Source organism: Phyllostomus discolor, chromosome 5, assembly GCF_004126475.2.
Source record: "Phyllostomus discolor isolate MPI-MPIP mPhyDis1 chromosome 5, mPhyDis1.pri.v3, whole genome shotgun sequence".
NCBI lineage: Eukaryota > Metazoa > Chordata > Mammalia > Chiroptera > Phyllostomidae > Phyllostomus > Phyllostomus discolor.
Window position 1 is genome coordinate 68,350,897 of NC_040907.2, and position 19,912 is coordinate 68,370,808.

General features: G+C 39.4%; 1 protein-coding gene across 1 annotated transcript in view; it reads left to right on the top strand.

Annotated features, from left to right (window-relative positions):
* LRRC8B (leucine rich repeat containing 8 VRAC subunit B) overlaps window positions 1-19,912 on the top strand; it is a 74,864-nt gene that overhangs the window by 47,303 nt on the left and 7,649 nt on the right. Inside the window, exons 3-4 of the mRNA XM_028511594.2 lie at window positions 5,761-5,859; window positions 14,119-16,284. Of these exons, the coding sequence (XP_028367395.1) occupies window positions 14,146-16,284 (2,139 nt within the window). The 5' untranslated portion in view covers window positions 5,761-5,859; window positions 14,119-14,145. The remainder of the gene's footprint in view (window positions 1-5,760; window positions 5,860-14,118; window positions 16,285-19,912) is intronic.

Sequence of the window (19,912 nt, forward strand, 5' to 3'; positions counted from 1 at the left end):
GTAACCCACGTGGCTTTGTTGTGACGCTGTATGTGGGGGAGGGGTCAGAGAGGGAACAATGGCGCTTGCTCTGCTCTCTGCCAGTTTTCAGTTGCTTCCTCAGCTACCCACAATCAAATTGGGCCCTTCTGGTGCTGATTCCCGGGTGGGTGGGCTTGTGTATGTCCTAGGACCCTGTGGGTCTCTCCAACAAACTCACCTGTGAGGCTGGGAGTTTCTCCCACTGCTGCCTCAACCCCCACAGGAGTTTTCAATCAGAGGCTTTGAGGCTTTATTTCCCTGTGCTGGAACCCTAGGTTGTGCGATCTGTCTGGCTCCCCAGTTGTTCCTCCTGGTTTATCTGCACGTGAATGTGGGATAGCCCAGTCCACAAGCCACCGCCTCGCTGGGTCTGCCAATTGCCGCCTTGCTGTGAGTCCTCTCTGCCCCCCTACCAGCCTGAACGAATGTTTCTTCTTTAACTCCTTGGTTGTCAGATTTCCATACAGCTCGATTTTCTGTCAGTTCTGATTGTTTTTGTTTTTAAATTTGTTGTTGTCCTCCTTTTGATTGTGCACAGAGGCGCAGTGCGTCTACCTATGCCTCAGCCTTGGCTGGAAGTTTCTGTATTTCAGTTCTTTATTGTACAAATATTTATTGTGCGCTGAATGCTAGAAACTGGACAATACTACAATGTCATAGGATCAAAATGTGAATCAATTTGACTCCTACTTTTCCATGGACCTATTCAGTACCAGCAAGTGATGTGAATTTTCAATTATAATGACTGTTTCTTTGCTTTCTTTTCAAATACATTAAAATTTTTTCCTTACTATTTCTGAGCCACATGATTGAAATAGCCTTACAGCTACCTCCTTGTTTCTAATCCCTTCTCCTTAAGTCCATTCACACAAATCTCTACTGCTCAGTGACTCACTATTTTGTTCTGTCATGTAGCTGAGCCTCTGAGGGATTCATGTGGGAGATGGTAGCTGTTCATTTGCAGTCTGTGGAGGGGTGTGTATCCTTAACATCTAGTGAAACTTCCAAAAGACGTTAAAGGTAGGCATTTTCCCCAGATATTTTATCACCAATCTGTCTTGTGGGCTTTCGCCTCCTGGGAAGATTTAGAAAATAATAATAGTAGTAGTAATAATAATAATAATATTATTACTTCTTGGGATATAATAATATTATTATTATTATTATTATTATTATTATTATTATTATTATTATTATTTTGGCCTTCCCTGGGCCAAATTGAATTGTGCTGTGGGAGTGGAACCTGGATTTAGGTTTTTTAAAATAGTGCCCCAGGTGGTTCTAATGTGAAGCCAAAATTGAGAAGAATTTGTGAGTCTTCTCAGTGGTCTCTGCACCAGCAGCAGCCACATTAACTAGGAATTTGTTTGCAGTGTGCATCCTTGGTGCCTACTTCAGACCTGATGAATCAGAAACTCTGAGGGTAGGACTTCTTACTTTGTGTTTTAACAAGCTCTCCAGTGATTTTGATGGATGTAAAAGAAACACTTTCCTGGATAAATCTTAGTTCTCTTCTAGGTCTCAAAATTACAGCTAGATTTGGGATGGGTGTTATTTAAAGTTACTATACTGACAAGATCTGAAACAACTGGTAAGGGACATAAACTGGCATACCAAGTGTCTTGTTAGTGACACCTCTCTCAAAAATTGTTTAAAATAAAGGAGCAAATTAATCAGGGACATTGATGCTTTGTTTCCCAGAGAGAGAACTCAAAGAGGTGAATTTAAATTTCAGTTAGATATATGTTAGAACCAACCAACATCTCAAAGTAGTACTGAACATTTTGAGGGGATATAAAATGACTTTCACATCAATTTTCAGTGAGAGTAAGTAGACAAACTCCATTTTGAACTGTTAGGCTATCTCCCTGCCTGAGGTCAGAGACAGGGATCTCTGAAGTACTTTCCAGTTCTTGGTATATAATGACTCTAAATACCATTGGATCATCATTTGTTTATTTTTTCCCTGGTTATTTTGGAAATGCTTTCAAAGTAAAATAAGGATTAGTGGAAAGTAAAGATGTCTAACTTGAGTCTTGTTGTTCCAGTCTTAGAGACTTGGGGGTGAGATTGTCAAATGAATTCATGTGCTTTGAAAAGCTTTTATGATTTTTAAATGAGGTTCAAAAGCTAAAAATGAGATTAAGATCATAAAACCCTTCACTCTTAACATTGTTTCTTTGCACTGATTTAGTGCATTTGTGTATTAGAAATAGAAATCTGATTTGGATCGAGTCTTCTTGTCTGCAATAATATGGTCTGGAAAAAATTTCCCAGACACACAAACAGTATTAAATTTTGTAATGACAAAAGACCGCTGTGCTGTAGCTTTCCAGTTAAATGCTTCAATGAGAAAAATTAACACCAGTTAATATATAGGAATGCTTGGGACTTTTCATATATCATTAAATTCAGATGTTATATGTTTATATATTTACTCTTAGATCAGTGAAAAAGTAGGACAAAATGTTGGCCGAGAAAGTAGATTACATAATATGTAACTGGAGACATTGCAGAAAACTATGTTTTCACCTTTGTTTTTCAAAAGATTTTAATAGAACCCAGTTATAATGCAGATGTTGGAATAAATTGATATCTTAATCAGTTGGGACTGCTATGACAAGCTACTGTAGACTGGCTGACTTAACAAACATTTATTTCTCACAGTTCTGGAGGATAGAAAGTCTGAGTTCAAAGTGCATTATGTCTGATGAGAGAGAGCTCACTTCCTAGTTCATTGACAGCCACCTTGCTGTGTCCTCACTTGGCAGAGGGGGCAAGAGAGCTCTCTGGGGTTCCTCTTATAGGCACACTACTTCTGTTATCAGGGCTCCCCTCATGACCTCATTACCTCCCAGAGGTGTTACTTCCTAATATTATCACATTGGGGAGTAGGTTTTCCATGTGTTTTTGAGAAGGACACACACGTTAAGCCATTGCAGTTGAAGAAGAGATTTAAATACTCAGCTTTCTCTTTAGCTTCTGAGAGACCCAAGACTGGCATAGTTAATTGGACTGAATGAGACAGTGTGCTCTGGTGGACAAGGCTTGAAATTTGAGTCTGAGGACTTAGGTTTTTTTTATATCTATTTCTTCTTGGTTTTGTCACCTTGGACGTGGTAACTTCTTTGGGCCTACCTTATTTTCATTATAAAATGTGAAAAATAATATTTAACTCAGTGGCTTGTTGTAAGTATAAAATAAATATAAATGAAACTGACTTGAAACTGGGAAACTAGATATTACATTATTAATAATACTAGATTTTTCTTTTATTGACAAGGAACTCATCAAAGGAAATCTACATTAGGTGATTAGAGGAAAAGTTTATAATTCTTAAAAATATAAAAGTTCTTTACAAATAATTTTCATTTAGCATAAATATGGTGAACCTGAGGTAAGTTATAGTTCTCTAACAGATTAGTTATAGTAGTTTCTCACTGTGATTACTTAAAGATCTTACTATAGCTCTAGCTGGTGTGGCTCAGTTGGAACGCTGTGCCATAAACCAACAGGTCTCAGGTTCAATTCCAAGTCAAGGCACATACATACCTAGGTTGCAGGTTCTATCCCCAGTAGAGGCACATACAAGAGGGCAACCAGTCTCTCTCCCCCTCTCTCTCTCCCCCCCCCACCCACATCTCTCCTTCCCTCCTTCTCTTCATCTCTCTGTAAAATGCAATGAAAAACATGTTCTCAGGTGAGGATAAAATAAATAAAAATAATATAATTTGAGATTTGTATCTCTGCTTTTATAGAAATACTGTGTTTAAAATAGAAAGTATATTTGCAAAGTATAAAAATTATATTGTATACCAGAAGTATCATCATCGTTGAATCACATTCTGGAATTATGCAGTAATTTCTTTTCTGGCACATTAGAGATGCAATGGAAGAATATGTATGTTAAAATGTTTCATACATCAAATGTCTTTATCATGCTTGCTGCACATAAATGCAGTTGTTTTTGTATGTTATAAGCCTTTGAAAAATAAATTGTGAATAAGAAACTCATGCTCCAGTGGTGTTAAATATGAGTTGGTATAAAGTTAGGTTGTCATGCACACTGTGCTCTCTGGCCTACAAAATAATTTAATAGTGGTAAGTAATTATTAAGCAAGCTCTACACATAAATTGATAAACCCAAAGTAAATTTCAGACAGGTCCAATTTTTCAATCTTTGAAAAATAACAAGATTGTAAGATTATTGCTAAAGATATCTGAAATACAATTTGGGTTCAATACTATGAACTGGATTTAAGTACCTAATAAACCAACACAGGATCATATATAGGATCAGGGCAAATGTAAAATATACAATAACCTTCCCAGCAAACTTTCAGCAGTTATATGGGCACCAAAAATTTTTCACACCAAACTTAACAATTTTTTGTTTTAAAATGTTGTTGCATTTCAAACTGATATACGAGGCCTGTCCAGGAGATATCCACCCATGTAATATAAAAACATACAGATATTTATTGAAGAAGACACAAGAAACTGTACATAGTACAATGACTCCTCAGTCCCCTCAAAGTAGGCACATTGGAACCTCACATAGTTCTCCCAAGTGCCATCAGCTGCCCCATTGTATTCCTGAATCTCACTGATGGCCTGAAATCACTTCCTTTTCAAAGGTGATTTTAGTTTTGGGAAAAGCTAGAAGTCACAGGACACCAAATCTGAGCTGTAGCAGGACTGAGTTACCTGGGTGATTTGATGTTTCGCAAAAAGTCTGTGCACAAGACACGATGCATGAGTGGGCACGTTGTCGTGATAAAGTTGCCAATCACCAGTTACCCATAGCTACAGCCTTCTGAATCATCAGAATAGTTTCTGCCAAAGAATGTCCATACCTAATGCAAAATTTGATGCAGATTCATTGCTTTACTCAGTCATGTTGAATGCGATGATCACACAGTACACATACTCACTCAGTGGTGTCTACCACCCCCACTAATACAGTGAAGTCATCATTGTTCACACATGCACATTCCAGTCCACTCTCCTTGGCTGCCGGATTACATTGATGTGGCGCAAACCTTTCTCTTTATATTAACAATGGCTGGACTTTTTCTGGACAGATCTCTTATATGAAATATAAACTATTGCAAATGATTGTTTGAAGATGCTAAAATTGACTTTTATTTACCTCAAAGGTAAAAGTAATTTAAAAGGGTAGCTGCATGTAATAATATCATAATTTTAGACAGTTTAAGCCATATTTCTAAGCTGTGTCTTAAGTTATTTACTTGTGACTATTTCTAATTAAATCAGCAGGTTAAGTTTTAAGAGCCCTGAGTCTCCTTATTTGGATAGATGTGTGGTTTTAAATTTGGTGCAGAAATTACAGGGTTTGACAGGACATCTGATAAATAAGTAAAACCAACTATGTATAAAGACTGAGTGAGAGAAATTAAGATTTGTAGACTGCTTGGGAAAAGCTAGGTGCTCATCTAAGTGTGTGGATATAGGATTTTAAAATCTGTTATGTCTAAATTTCTGTAGAAATTTTTCTGTAACTAAGGGAGTTCAGAGAGTGAGTGTGATTTGATATGTGATTGGGATCCTGTGTATATAGCTTTACTAGGATATGCCTCAAAGTGAACAGTAAACTGACTTATGAAATTTATTTCTCATATTATGTCTTATGATGGAGAAGTTCTCTGAATACAGTATCTCCAGTTTTTTTTTTTTTTGTAACTGCAGCTATTTCAAGATATCTATGCTTTCTCGTAGAATGAAGACAAATACAGAGATGGTGTGTCTAAGAAATTTTAAAAGGTGTAGGCCTCCTGATTGAAGCATTGTTGAATTACTGGAATCATTTTTATTGACGTAAGTATAAATATTTAAAGCACATTATTTTGGTCAATGTTGACTTGTGTTCTTTGTTGAATAAATATTCATTCTCTGTCAAATACCTTTATCACTGTTAGCGCTGTTCGAGTTTATATTTTTCTGCAACTTCAGTTGCGTATCTTGAATTAATTTAACTCTGGACCTTGAGAGAACAAATAAACCCAAGATTTTAGAGCTGGAAGAGCCCTTAGAGATGCTCTGGTTCATGCCCTTTATCCATTAGAAGAAATTCGTTTACAATGTCCCTGACAAATGATCATATTATTCACCTGGACCTTGTTGGGGAGAAGGGGTTGAACTCTTTCACAGACTTGCCATTTCTATGGATGTTCGACTGCAAATTGAATCAAAATATGACTTTCTGAAATGTCCCCCACCTAGGGCTTCCTCTAGAGCATTTTGCCATATTGTTTCCCTACTCATTTTTGTTGTTTATTTTATTTTTTCAGTTGCAGTTTACATGCAATATTATTTTGGTGTACAGCATAGTAGTTAGACAGTCACATACTTTACAAAGTGTTCCTTCTGATATTTCCAGTTCCCACCTTTCATACTTAGTTATTACAATATTATTGACGATATTCCCTTGGCTGAACTTTACATCCCCTTGACTGTTTTGTAACTACCACTTTGTACTTCTCAGTCCCTTCGACATTTTTATCCATTCCCTCAAACCTCTTCCCATCTGACAACCATCCGTCTGTCTCTGTATCTATAAGCCTCCTTCAGTTTTATTTGTTTGTTTTGGTCTGTAGATTCCATATTTAAGTGAAATCATATGGTGTTTGTCTTTCTCTGACTCATTTATTTCACTTAGAATAATACCTTCTAGATCCATTCATGCTGTTGCAAATGGTAAGATTTTATTCTTTTTTTATGACTAACAGTTCACTGTATATGTATACCACTGAGTTTTTTATCTAAACGTCTACAGATGGGCAGTTGAGTATCTTTTCATATGTTAATTAGCCATCTGTGTGTCCTCTTTGGAGAAGTGTCTATTCAGGTCCTCTGCCTATTTTTTTCATTGGATTGTTTGTTTTTCTAGCATTGAGTTGTATGAATTCTATACAAATTTTGGATATTAACCCCTTACCAGATGTATCTGTGGTACATATCTTCATCCATTCAGCATGTTGTCTTTTTGTTTCATTGATTATTTTCTTTGCTGTGTAAAACTTTTTAATTTGATCTAGCCCCATATTGTATGGAGAAATGTGAAAGATATTTTAAAATATTTATTTATAATCTTTTTAGAGTGAGAGAGAGAAGCATTGACTTGTTTTTCCACCCATTCATGCATTCATTGGTTGACTCTTGTATGTGCCCTGACTGGGGATTGGACATACAACCCTGGCGCATCAGAATGATGCTCCAAACGACAGAGCTACTCTGCCAGGGCAAAATGTCAGAAATTTTACTATGTTTTCTTCTAGGAGTTTTATGGTTTTGAGTCTTACATTTAAGTCTTTACTTTCTACATTCTATCTTTGTCTTTTACTTTTACCATTTTAATTATGATATCTCATTGTGGGCCACTTTGGGTTAATCTTGTTTTTAACACTCCACATCTTCTATACTTGTATGTCTTCTTCCTTCACCAGGTTAGGGAAGTTTTCGGTGATTATTTTCTCAAATAAGTTCTCATCCCTAACTCACTGTCTTCTCCTTCTGGTACCCCTATGATTCGAACATGGTTATTCTTCATGTCCCATATTTCCTTTAAACTATCCTTTCTTTTAATCCTCACCTGAAGATGTGTTTTCATTCATTTTAAAGAGAGAGGGGAAGGGGAACAAGGGGAGAGAGAGCAACATCAACTCCCAAACAGGGATCAAACCTACAGCCGAGACCTGTGCCCCAACTGGGAATGAAACCAGCAGTCTTTTGGTGCACAGGATGACACTCCAAGAAACTGAGCCACATGGCCAGGTCTAAACTATTCTCATTTTTTAAAAATTCTTTTCCTTTTGCCTCTCCAGTTGGATATTTTCTGATACCTTGTCCTCCAAATCACTATCTCTGTCCTCTGCTTCACCTGATCTGCTGTTGATTTGTCCTAGTGTATTTTTTCATTTCACCTATCGTACTCTTCATTTCTGGTTCTTTGATTTTTTTCCATTGAAATAAAAACAAAACATCTTTATAAGCCTTCAAGTCAGATTGCTACAGAGATAGGAAAGGGCTTCCTCCAGGGAAGGAATTCCTCCTGATTTCCAAACCAGAGTGAAAGGTGAAAGAGTGTGAGGAATCTAAAAATGTAATATTGTAGCAACTGAAAACAAGACCCAAGAAAGTTGTCTCTGAAAAAAAAAAAATAAAACCCAGACCACCCGCTTACAAGCTAACCTGGAAGCTGGATCTTCCTACTAAACAAATACATGTCCTCTTCTCAAGTGCATTTTGCAGAAAATTGTCATTATACTGTTGGCAAAATTTTCCTGTTATATAGCAATGTCTCTGGAAGGGATGATCATTAAGTTGAGAATTTACCGTATAGATTCCTAAAACTAAGTTCCTCCCGAAATGGCAAAGATGGAGCCACGTGACCCAGAAACTGGAATAAGACAGGTCGAGGTATTCCCAATTTGCAGGCTTGCTTACAATTACCCTCACTGGAGGCAGAATTAACCTTGAGTAACTATCAGCAGCATTTCATCGCACTCTCTCATTTTTTCTCAGTTTTTTTCCTTCCTCCCTTTCCTCTCCTCCTCTTCTATTCCAGCTATACTTGTCTATTTCTGCATAGTACAACAGAAAGTGTGCAGATGGCATTAGGGGTCTCAGGCAACAGAAAGCTGACTATCAACTGGATGCTTTTGGCAAGTAACCACTATTTGCCTTGGTGTCCTCACCAATAAAATGGAGACCTCTGTTTCTTAAGGCAGCTGTAAAACTAAACAAGCTGATTGAACACAATGAATGGAATACAGTAGGTGTTCAATACGTTCTTGTTTTCCTCTCTATCATTCTTTCTGTGCTGACTTCCCTGCATTCCTCTTTCCAGTGTCCAAAGATCCAGCAAACAAATGATCATTCCTCTAGGATTGTATCATAGCATACCTCTAAAAATCAGCTTTACTTGGGGCAAAGCCATAGAAAAACAACCAGCATAAACTATTGGTTCTCTATTATTGGTTGTCTATTAGACAGTGGTCTAATTAGCAGTCTTTGAGACCAGTTTAATAGTGATAATGAAGCCACTTTTGTATTTGAATACCAGATTCAGAAAATGGCCTTTACATTTCTTTTCATCTAAAATAATCTGACCTTAACTGTTAATTGGGTAACATATCATAAGTTAGACACCTGCTGAAATAACTTACTACTGAGATTTGGAATATGAACCTGGGAGTCACACCCTCTTAAATTGTCCATCATACTCATTAAAATTAACTGTAAAGTCAACTACATGTTGGATGCATGTATATTTCTCATTCAACTAAGATGCTTACATATCTAAATATTGCCACAGCTGTGTATACAACGGTTTTGTTGGAGCCATGACTGCTTTTATTTGAAAGAACATACCTTATAAGTTTTGTTTGGTTTTACTGAGGAAAAAGCCAAAGCATTTTTACAATAATATATCAATGAAATACAAAATCAAATGCCAGTCCAAGAGCTTTGTGGATCTGAAATATTTTGGAGAAATGTGTGGAATTTTAGGTATTTCCTAGTTTTTTTATTTGTTTATTAGAGCATATGTCACTCCTGTTTCTTTTTTTTTCTTTTTATTGAATTTATTGGGTTGACACTAGTTAACAAAATTATACAGGTTTCAGGTGCACAATTCCACACACATCATCTGTATACTGTATTATGTGTTCACCACCCCAAGTCAAGTCTCCTTCCATCACCATTTATCCCCTGTACCCTCCTCTACCTTCCCCAGAGCAATCACCACAGTGTCGTCTGTGTCCATGAGATTTTTCTTTTTTTCTTTTTCACTCAATCCCTCCACCTCCCCACCCAGCCTCCCATCCCACCTTCCCCAAAAGCTGTTAGTCTGCTCCCCCTGTCTCTGTATTTTTCTTGTTTGTTCATGTTCTTCATTAGATTCCATATCTAAGTGAAATCATATGGTACTTGTCTCCCTCTGACCTGGAGAGCATTACGCTAAGTGAAATAAGCCTAATTGGTTCTTTTTTATGTTTTTTATGTTTACCATATCTTTGTTGAGGTTCTCACTGAGTTTATCTATTTTTCGCCTAAGTTTCTTGAGCATCCTTATAACCATTGTTTTAAACTATGTATGTGGTAGATTGCTTACCTCCATTTCATTTAGTTCTTCTTCTGGGGATTTTCTCTGTTATTTCATTTGGGACATGTTTCTTTGCCTCCCCATTTTGGCTGCCTCTCTGTATTTGTTTCTGTGTACCAGGTAGATCTGCTGTGCCTCCCAGTCTTGGTATGGTGATCTCATGTAGTAGGCATCCAGTGGGGCTTTGTGGAGCAGTCTCCCTTATTACCTGACCTACATGCTTCAGGAATGTCTCTTGTGTGGCTTATGAGAGCCTTTCTGCTGTAGTTGAGTCTGGAGTACTATTGGCTTCTCTTGATGGTGTTGACTCTCAGACTGGCTGACTATGAGGATTGACTTTGACCATAGTGTATAAGTTGGCCTACTGGGGCTTAACCCAACAAAATGGAATTCACATCAGCAGGTGCTGGTACCTGCTGACATTCCCCTTTGGTTGTGCCACTTATGGGATAATTTGGTCTTTCTCTGATGTGGCCTAAAGCCTGTTACCAGGTGTGTCAGTTCTGGGGCTTCTTGGGAGAAACTCTAGTGCAGGTCAATGTCAGGCATGCCTGTGACCAGCCCTGGGTTACCTGATTGGAACTGTAAAGTGATGTACATTTTGTGGCTGCTTCTGCTTGGCCTGGGTACCCATGGGAGGGACTAAGCTGTGTAGCAAGCCTAGCTTCTACCAGCACCAGGCCTGGGGGAAGATCAGCAAAAGGCCTAAGCCACCCAAGACACACCTCTGCCTGCCAGCTGCCTGTTGGGCTCAGTCACTGAAAATGTGAGTTGTATGTGAGTTGTATCAGGTAGGTTTTTAGTGAGTCAGCTGCTAGGGGTGGGTAGTCTTACCAAGTTGATACAGATTTAAACTCCAGGTGCTGGGCCTGAGTCCACTTAGCAAGTGTCAGTGTACACCAAGGCCAGCTGTCACCTGCCTTCTGCCTAAGGTCAGGGGACCCATATGGTGGGGCAGGGTCCTAGGGAGTCATCAAGGTGAAGCGGTGCAGTTCATCAGGTGAAAACATGCCAAGATGTGGGTATGTGGAAGGAAGTCTCTGCACAGGAAGAATGGTGGCTCTCATGTGTATGAGGGAAAAATGGCCCTTGCCCTAGAGTCCCTCCGTGTCCTCTCTTACACCACCACCAGCCCCCCGAGAATGTGCTTGGATCACCTTGAGAGCCACCCAACAAACTCTGCACTGCTGGCCCAGGCTGGCCACAGCCAGCCAACTCAGATGCAGGCTGGGAGCTCTGTAGATCGGAGCCACAGGGAGTCAGGCGGTGAGGCTGGTGCATTCCTCCAGGCTGATGTGGCATGGAGGGCAGTGCTCGGCCCAGGAAAGATGATGTTGGAGAGGGACTCAGTACAGGAACTTTGGCAGCAGTCCCTTCAGCTCTCTCCCCTAAGGTACACAACCCAGTCTCTCCCTGAATGACTCCAGTGCGCTCTGATCCACCTTCCTCCAGAGCCCATGGTGAGTGGCACAAATGAGATGTTTTTTTCTCTGGCCCTTTGAAACCATGCCTAGGTTTCCAGCAGACTCCCATCTCTCCCTGGTGGTCAGAATCCCCACTGCTTTTCATAGCCAAATGTTATTTGTGTTTCTCTGCCTGACTCTGGTTTCCAGGCTGGGGATCCCAGCATGGGGTTGAGAACCCTTGCTCCTAAGGAGGGATCTTCGCAGCTGACATATCCCTCCCAATTCTCAACTGCTGGATGTGGATGCAAAGATAGCCCTTTCTGCGTCTCCTCCCTTCCTACCAGTCTCAATGTGGCTTTTTCTGTAAATCCCTGGTTATAAGACTTCTGTTCAGCTAGTTTTCAGTTGGCTATTCAGGTTGATTATTCTATATAATTTAGTTGTAATTCCATTTGGTCCTGGGAGGAGGTGAGTGTAGTTCCCACCTACTCCACCACCATCTTGGATTCACCTTCCCTAATCATTTTTAATCTCAGCTGAATATCATCAGTTACCTGTGTTTCTCTGTGGACAATGGTTTATAGGCAAGTAGCTCCTGATTTTTTGTTACCCACTTTATAGTTAATCTGTGGGGTGTGATCTCACCAGCAGAGACAGAATGGCTATTATCCCTTTATCTGGGTTCACCTATTAATGTGGCCCCAGGTTACACAATAGTAACATTATAACTATAGTTAGCACTATTAGCTCAAAGTATATATTCGTGGCAACTAAAATCTCTAGGTATTTTTCACATGTTCATCCAGCAATATTTTCTACCATCCTGCCTGCCATCATGTTTATGGTATTTAGGGATCTAAGTCCAGTACTTTCTCTTTGTCCCATACAATCCTCTTGATTTTGGTTTTTGTCTTGTCTTGACACACAATTATGGTTAACTGCAGTTGGATGAGACAGTATGGAGGAGCTGAGAGTTAGAAATAGACACACTAAAGGAGGGAAAGCCTGGAGAGTTGTATAATTAAGCAACAGGTCCTAAGAGGAAGTTGAATCCCTATAATATGATAGGATGTCCACAGAGGATACAGGTAGAAAGTGGTGCTCCAGTCCAGCAATTAAAATGAAGAATCCTGAGGTGCCCTAACAAACGGGAGAGCATGAAGGTATAAAGTTCAGGGTCAGATGATAAGAAATATGTTGGAGCTGACAAGCAGGGTCAGATGATAAATATATTGGAGCTGACAAGCAAAAGAGAACACACTTATGAACAGGTAGAAGAGCCATCTGTAATGGAATTCTGGGGTCTAAGGCAGGATGCCAGTCCCTAGAAGAGGGATGAATAAGCTCAAAAAAGGCTTCCTTGGGAGTGCTGCTAGGACTAGGATATCTAGAAAGAGAAACGCAGACCCAGGAAAGATAATTGAGACTTCACAGTCAAGAAAGCACAAGAGAAGCCCTTGAACATAAGTTAGAACTGGACCACCTGCAAAAGGTAACCATGGCAAGTGGCTTTTTTCTTCTTCTTTTTTTAAAAATAATTTTATTGTTGTTCAGTTACAGTTGTCTGCATTTTCTTATTTTTTCTTACCAAATATGTTATTAGATTGAAATGCTTCCCTTTATCTGCTTACTCTATGCCATCTAAAGGTGGTCTGGAATTTTTAAACAATTGATTTTTTTTAATTTAATTATTTTTTTAATGTTTTATGTAATGTTTCTTTCTGAATGTTACATAAATCATTTATGTAAGGAACATTGAGTACTTTTAAATATGAATATGCAAAATTCATTTTGCTTCTCTGAAGGCAAAATAATTTAATAATAGACTCTGCCCTTAATCATTTTTTCTATTAGTATTTTGCCATGACAACATCAAACATGAGAGTCTCCATAGTAAAATATTGTTCTGAATTTTTATTCCCAATCCCTTTTTAAGCCATTACTGTTGTTTATCACCTTTTAAATCCTCTAAATTGGATATAAATTTAAGTTATAGAGCAAGACTCTGGAGGAAAGGAGATAATGCATTATATTACATTTTGTTTTGAAATTAGCATTGGCACATCCCTCTAGGATTATCCAAAGGGGTCATTTTTTAGAGCAGTGCTTGCTTGGAAGAGGTTCCTTGTAGTGACTGCAACACAAGTCTTAGGCTACAACCAATGCTGCAGATGTCGGGGTAGGATGTGGGAAGAGCTTGTTATCAAATGTAGCTAGGAACAAGTAGCCTAAGAACAAGTTTTCCCAGTGTTAGTTGAAGAAAATTTGGGTTCTACTTTTTAATAGCTTAACCTGGAGTCAAAATCCAGGAGGAAACTAGAGAGTTGCTTCACGCCCTGCCCCAGTCAGGTTATTGCCAAATGATATCGAATCTAAGCTACTTTACAGTGCACATTTTCACAGGAAACCAGAAGACTTCTGTACTCCTTGATCAGTCCTGCCTTCAAGGTTTTGCCCTTGAGCTAAATCCTACTTAGGTAGATTATGTATGAATAAGAATTAGAGTTAAATGCTTATTTTGGATACTGTTATTTCAGTGATTTTTCTTTTATTTTTCTCTTCCAGTTTCTGTACTCTTTACAGGGGAAAGTCATGATTACACTAACAGAGCTAAAATGTTTAGCAGACGCCCAGTCATCTTATCATATCCTAAAACCGTGGTGGGACGTCTTCTGGTATTACATCACCCTGGTCATGCTGCTGGTGGCCGTGCTGGCCGGAGCGCTCCAGCTTACACAAAGCAGGGTTCTGTGCTGTCTTCCATGTAAGGTGGAATTCGACAATCACTGCACTGTGCCTTGGCACATCCTGAAAGCCAGCGTGAACACATCCTCTGATCCTGGGACACCACTTCCGCTCCCCCTCAGGATCCAGAATGACCTCCACCGACAGCAGTACTCCTACATTGACGCTGTCTGCTATGAAAAGCAGCTCCACTGGTTCGCAAAGTTTTTTCCCTACCTGGTGCTCTTGCACACGCTAATCTTTGCAGCCTGCAGCAACTTCTGGCTTCACTACCCCAGCACCAGTTCCAGGCTTGAGCATTTTGTGGCCATCCTTCACAAATGCTTCGATTCCCCATGGACCACCCGTGCCCTGTCAGAGACCGTGGCTGAGCAGTCGGTGAGGCCCCTGACACTCTCCAAGTCCAAGGTTTTGCTTTCATCCTCAGGGTGTTCTGCTGATGTTGATGCCAATAAGCAGTCATTGTCCTACCCGCAGCCTGGCTTGGAGTCAGCTGGCATAGAAAGCCCAACTTCCAGTGTCCTGGACAAGAAGGAAGGTGAACAGGCCAAAGCTATCTTTGAAAAAGTGAAAAGGTTCCGTATGCACGTGGAGCAGAAAGATATCATTTACAGAATTTATCTGAAGCAGATAATAGTCAAAGTCATTTTGTTTGTCCTCATCATAACTTATGTTCCATATTTTTTAAGCTATATCACCCTTGAAATTGACTGTTCAATTGATGTGCAGGCTTTTACAGGATATAAGCGTTACCAGTGTGTCTACTCCTTGGCAGAAATATTTAAGGTCCTGGCTTCGTTTTATGTCATTTTGGTTATACTTTATGGCCTCACCTCCTCCTACAGCTTGTGGTGGATGCTGAGAAGCTCCCTGAAGCAATACTCCTTTGAGGCACTGAGAGAAAAAAGCAAATACAGTGACATACCTGATGTCAAGAACGACTTCGCCTTCATCCTCCATCTGGCTGATCAGTACGATCCTCTTTATTCCAAACGCTTCTCCATATTCCTGTCAGAGGTCAGCGAGAACAAACTGAAACAGATCAACCTCAATAATGAATGGACAGTTGAGAAACTGAAAAGCAAGCTGGTGAAAAATTCCCAGGACAAGATAGAGCTGCATCTCTTCATGCTAAACGGGCTTCCAGACAATGTTTTTGAGCTAACTGAAATCGAAGTGCTCAGCCTGGAGCTGATTCCTGAGGTCAAGCTGCCCTCCACAGTCTCACAGCTGGTCAACCTCAGGGAGCTTCATGTGTACCATTCGTCTCTGGTGGTGGACCATCCTGCCCTGGCCTTCCTGGAGGAGAATTTAAAAATTCTCCGCCTGAAATTTACTGAAATGGGGAAAATTCCACGCTGGGTATTTCACCTGAAGAATCTCAAGGAACTTTATCTGTCGGGTTGTGTCCTGCCTGAGCAGCTGAGCACCATGCAGATGGAGGGCTTTCAGGACTTAAAAAACCTCAGGACCCTCTACTTGAAGAGCAGCCTGTCCCGGATCCCACAAGTCATTACAGACCTCCTGCCTTCCCTGCAGAAGCTCTCCCTCAATAATGAGGGAAGCAAACTGGTTGTGTTGAACAACCTGAAAAAGATGGTCAATCTGAAAAGTTTAGAGCTGATCAGCTGTGACCTTGAACGCATTCCACACTCCATTTTCAGTCTGAACAATTTGCATGAGTTAGACCTAAAAGAAAATAACCTTAAAACTGTGGAAGAGGTCATTAGCTTTCAGCATCTCCAAAATCTTTCCTGCTTAAAACTGTGGCACAATAACATTGCTTATATTCCTGCCCAAATTGGGGCATTATCTAATCTGGAGCAGCTGTTTTTGGACCATAATAATATTGAGAATCTGCCCCTGCAGCTTTTTCTATGCACCAAATTACATTATTTGGATCTAAGCTATAACCACCTGACCTTCATTCCAGAAGAAATTCAATATTTGAGTAATTTGCAGTACTTTGCTGTGACCAACAACAATGTAAGTAAATCCATCTTCCCTTTGTTCAGCCAGCCACTCTTCTAGGTGTCTACTAGAAGACACCTAGAAGATGTAGATAAAGAAGATGGACTTCCAATCATGCTAAGCATCCTCTGAGAATGGCCTCACTGCCACTTAGTAGACAGGCAACCATGGACAAATTACCAAAACACTGAGCATAAGTTTTTTATCTAACTTACAAGTCGTTGTAGAGATTTTATGAAAAACTACGTAAGTAAGCACTTGGCCCAATTCCTGACACGTGGTAATTGCTCAACATATGTTCTCTTTATTCTCTTTCCCCATATTTTACATAAACATTACAGTTGAAGTATTTAAAACCAGTTAGTTATGACAGAACTTACTTTTCATTTTGGAAAGGCTTTAACTATTATGCTTAGAAAGTTTCATAAAACTTTTCAGCTTTCCAAATCTGTCATAGGAGCAGAAATTTTTGTGAAAAATACTGCGATCATGAGTTATTCATAAATCTTTTTTGTGATGCGGTAAGAGAGAGTTGAAGTCTCCATGCATATCTGAAAAGGCGATTCAAAATGAAAGGCCTGGTTCTATAATGCAACACTAGGGCTTCTTAGAAGCTTTTTCCAGCATCCAAGCTTTAAAAATGAACCATAATTTGCAACAGTAAAGCCAAGTTAAGGAAAACTTAACATCTTTGAAACAAGAAAAAAAGAATAAATGAGTAGTTTCCTAGCTTAAAATGAAGGAAGAGGAAAAAAAAATTCATGCTAGCCGACTAGCTTAAAATGAAGGAAGAGGAAAAAAAATTCATGCTAGCCGAAAGGGCAAGAGAGTGATGACAATGTCCGTATGGAAAGGAGAAAAGACCTGTCAGAACTCAAGTCTGCCAAAAGATGAGCGTGATCTTCTTCTAGTTGAAAACAAGAGCTGTTTCCTTCTACCCTACCCACAAACGTGTTATCTCCTAGACCTTTTATCATTCACACCTCATGCTAAGTATAGCTATGAGTGTAGCATTGGCTAATAAATATATTAATTACCAGATATTAATTTGGAAAACAATGGATTGTTAGAAAAATACCAGAAAGTATTGGAATGAGAGTAAAATTCATGCTGGGTTTTAGAACTTGAAGGCTACACATATGTAAAAGGCTGCAGCTCATTCTGAGATAAATGAGAAATCTCCAGGTTATAAAGGACTATGAGGTCTTTAAACTCTTTTAGGATTAATCTAGAGTTAGCAATGCACATCAGAATTACCTGAAGGGCTTGTTCAAACCCCAAGTATAGGCCCCACTCCCAGGGCTTCTGATTCAGTAGGTCTGGTGTAGGATTCTAACAGTTTGCAGTTTTAAATAGTCCCAGATGAGGCGGATGCTGCTAGTTTTGTGACCAGACTTGGAAGACTATGGGTCTAGAGATTTGTCATTAGTGTCCCTTAATTATGCAATTGTTAATATTAGTATTTTGGTTATGTTTTTATTGTTAAATCTATAATAAAAAGTATAAATATTTTGAGAGGCATTGGTTTCATCAAGTCATACAGTTAAATCACGACATGAAGTTTTGAAAGTCTCAGCTGATTACATTGTTAGCTGGTCATGAATTATTTAAATGTACAAACTTATTAACATTTTTTCGAGTTTAATGTAATGAAACCTTAAGACTATTGGTACTTTTGACACCAAGTGTACTGACTTCTCGACTGTGTCTGAACGAGAGATTAGGGGTATCAGACACAATCCTGTCTTGGATAAGAGAGGATGTTTGATAGCACATGAAAAATGTTATGCTGAAGGCAGTTTATGGCCAAAGTAGAATGATATGTTTGCCTGGGTTGTCTCAAAAGTCTGATAGACTATTGCTGAGAACCATAAATGATGACCATGACAATGAATGGGTGAGGAACACTCTTCTCAGAACTGTGAAGAGACTTACTTAATAAAGACAGAGAAACTGGAACTCACTCTGAAGACAGCAACCAGAGTGATGTACCTCTCTGATGGAACAGGTTAGCCTAATGATGGGAAGAACTGGGTAGAAAAAGGACAGAGAATAGTCCACAAACTGGTCTTCAAAAATTTGGAAAACAAATAGAAAAGAAAGCTTATTGGGAGTACCCATGAGTATTGGGACTAGGACAAGCCAATTTCTCATCGTCCCCAAAAAGTGGTCTAAAGATTGAGTGAACATTTGAGAAGGGAAAGCGAATTTCTTATTAATAAAACTGTGCAGATACAGATTGTCAACCACTTCATAGGAGTGTTTTTAAAGGAAATCCGAGACTTCACGTTTCATGTAGGGACTTAGCTAATTTCAAGATTCCTTCTAACCTTGAGACTCTCGTGATTCTTTGAGGTAGACCAAATATTTAGAAAATAAAACATCAAATTAGATGCATAGATACTTAGATATGCATATACTCAAAAATGTGAGTTGATTGATCCATTTGGAATGGAAGTTGGTAAAGATTTTAGACAAAAGATGTTTTAAAGCCTCTTCTAAAGCCTTGAGCAATATATCAGATTCCTAGATGGAGGCAATAAATACTCTGAAGTTAAGCAGAAAAGACAATTTTTTGAAAAGAGGTTGTGTAGTTATTATCGCTGAAAAGGCTGAAGAATTATGCTTGGAAAACAAGCACAGAGGTAGATAGCAAAAAGGAACATAGGCAGAATCAGGGCATTAAAGCCAAATGGTGGAGATACCAGCCACTGACCCATACTGGGCACCATTGCTGCCCCGAAAACTTGATTCTGCTGCTACTGCGGCCCTTGCCCTTCCATAGGATAGGTTCTTTGTGGTTCCTGCTGCTTTGTGACTCTAGTGCCAGTTCAAAGTCCAAGTCTGAGCCCCGGATTGGCAGAGTTATGAATGGTCACACTCAAGCTGTAAGGCAGCTGGGGACACAAGAATCTGGTGTCGGTTCCTCTAGTGGGAAGTGGACTCTGCTTCCTTTCAGGAGTCCCACTGGGATGAGTTAGGGCATTCTCTAGATATCAAAGCTGTGAGCAGTTCCCCAAATTATACACATTCAGTGACGGACACTGCAGAGTTTCTTCCACAAGGTAGGAATAGGTGTTATCACAAAAGCATTAAGCATTTCTTTTTATCATTTTATCACTTCTTTTTCTATTTTTGTAGCAGGATACTTCAGAGCCTTAAAATATGAGTATGCATTATGCTTCTCCAATAGGGAGGGAGGGTGTGCAACATTTGCCAAACTTATGTGAGCAAGACATTGTTTTTCATAGTAACTCCTGGGAGGAGTATGGAACACACCCTGCGAACACTGGATGCGGGAAATATAAAAAGACAGACATCATGCACAGAGGCCTGCAACAGGCACGCCCAGGTGCAATAAGATGTGAGAGCACTTAGCAAGTGGTCAGAATGGAGAGTGCATGTTTGATTCATTGAATAGTGGCTGTGGTAAGACTTGATCTTGAAAATTCTAGTTAGCTTGAACTGGTAGCTTCAAATGAGGCTCTGATTGTGCATACACACGAGTTGAGAGAGAACCATCAAGAAACAAAACCCCATGAAAAGGTTTAATCAGTTGTGATTTGTAGTTAGGAATACAGATCTAAAATAGAGACAAAGACTCGGGTCTGAAAGGAGCACTGTGGGCCAGAGGTCCACAAAA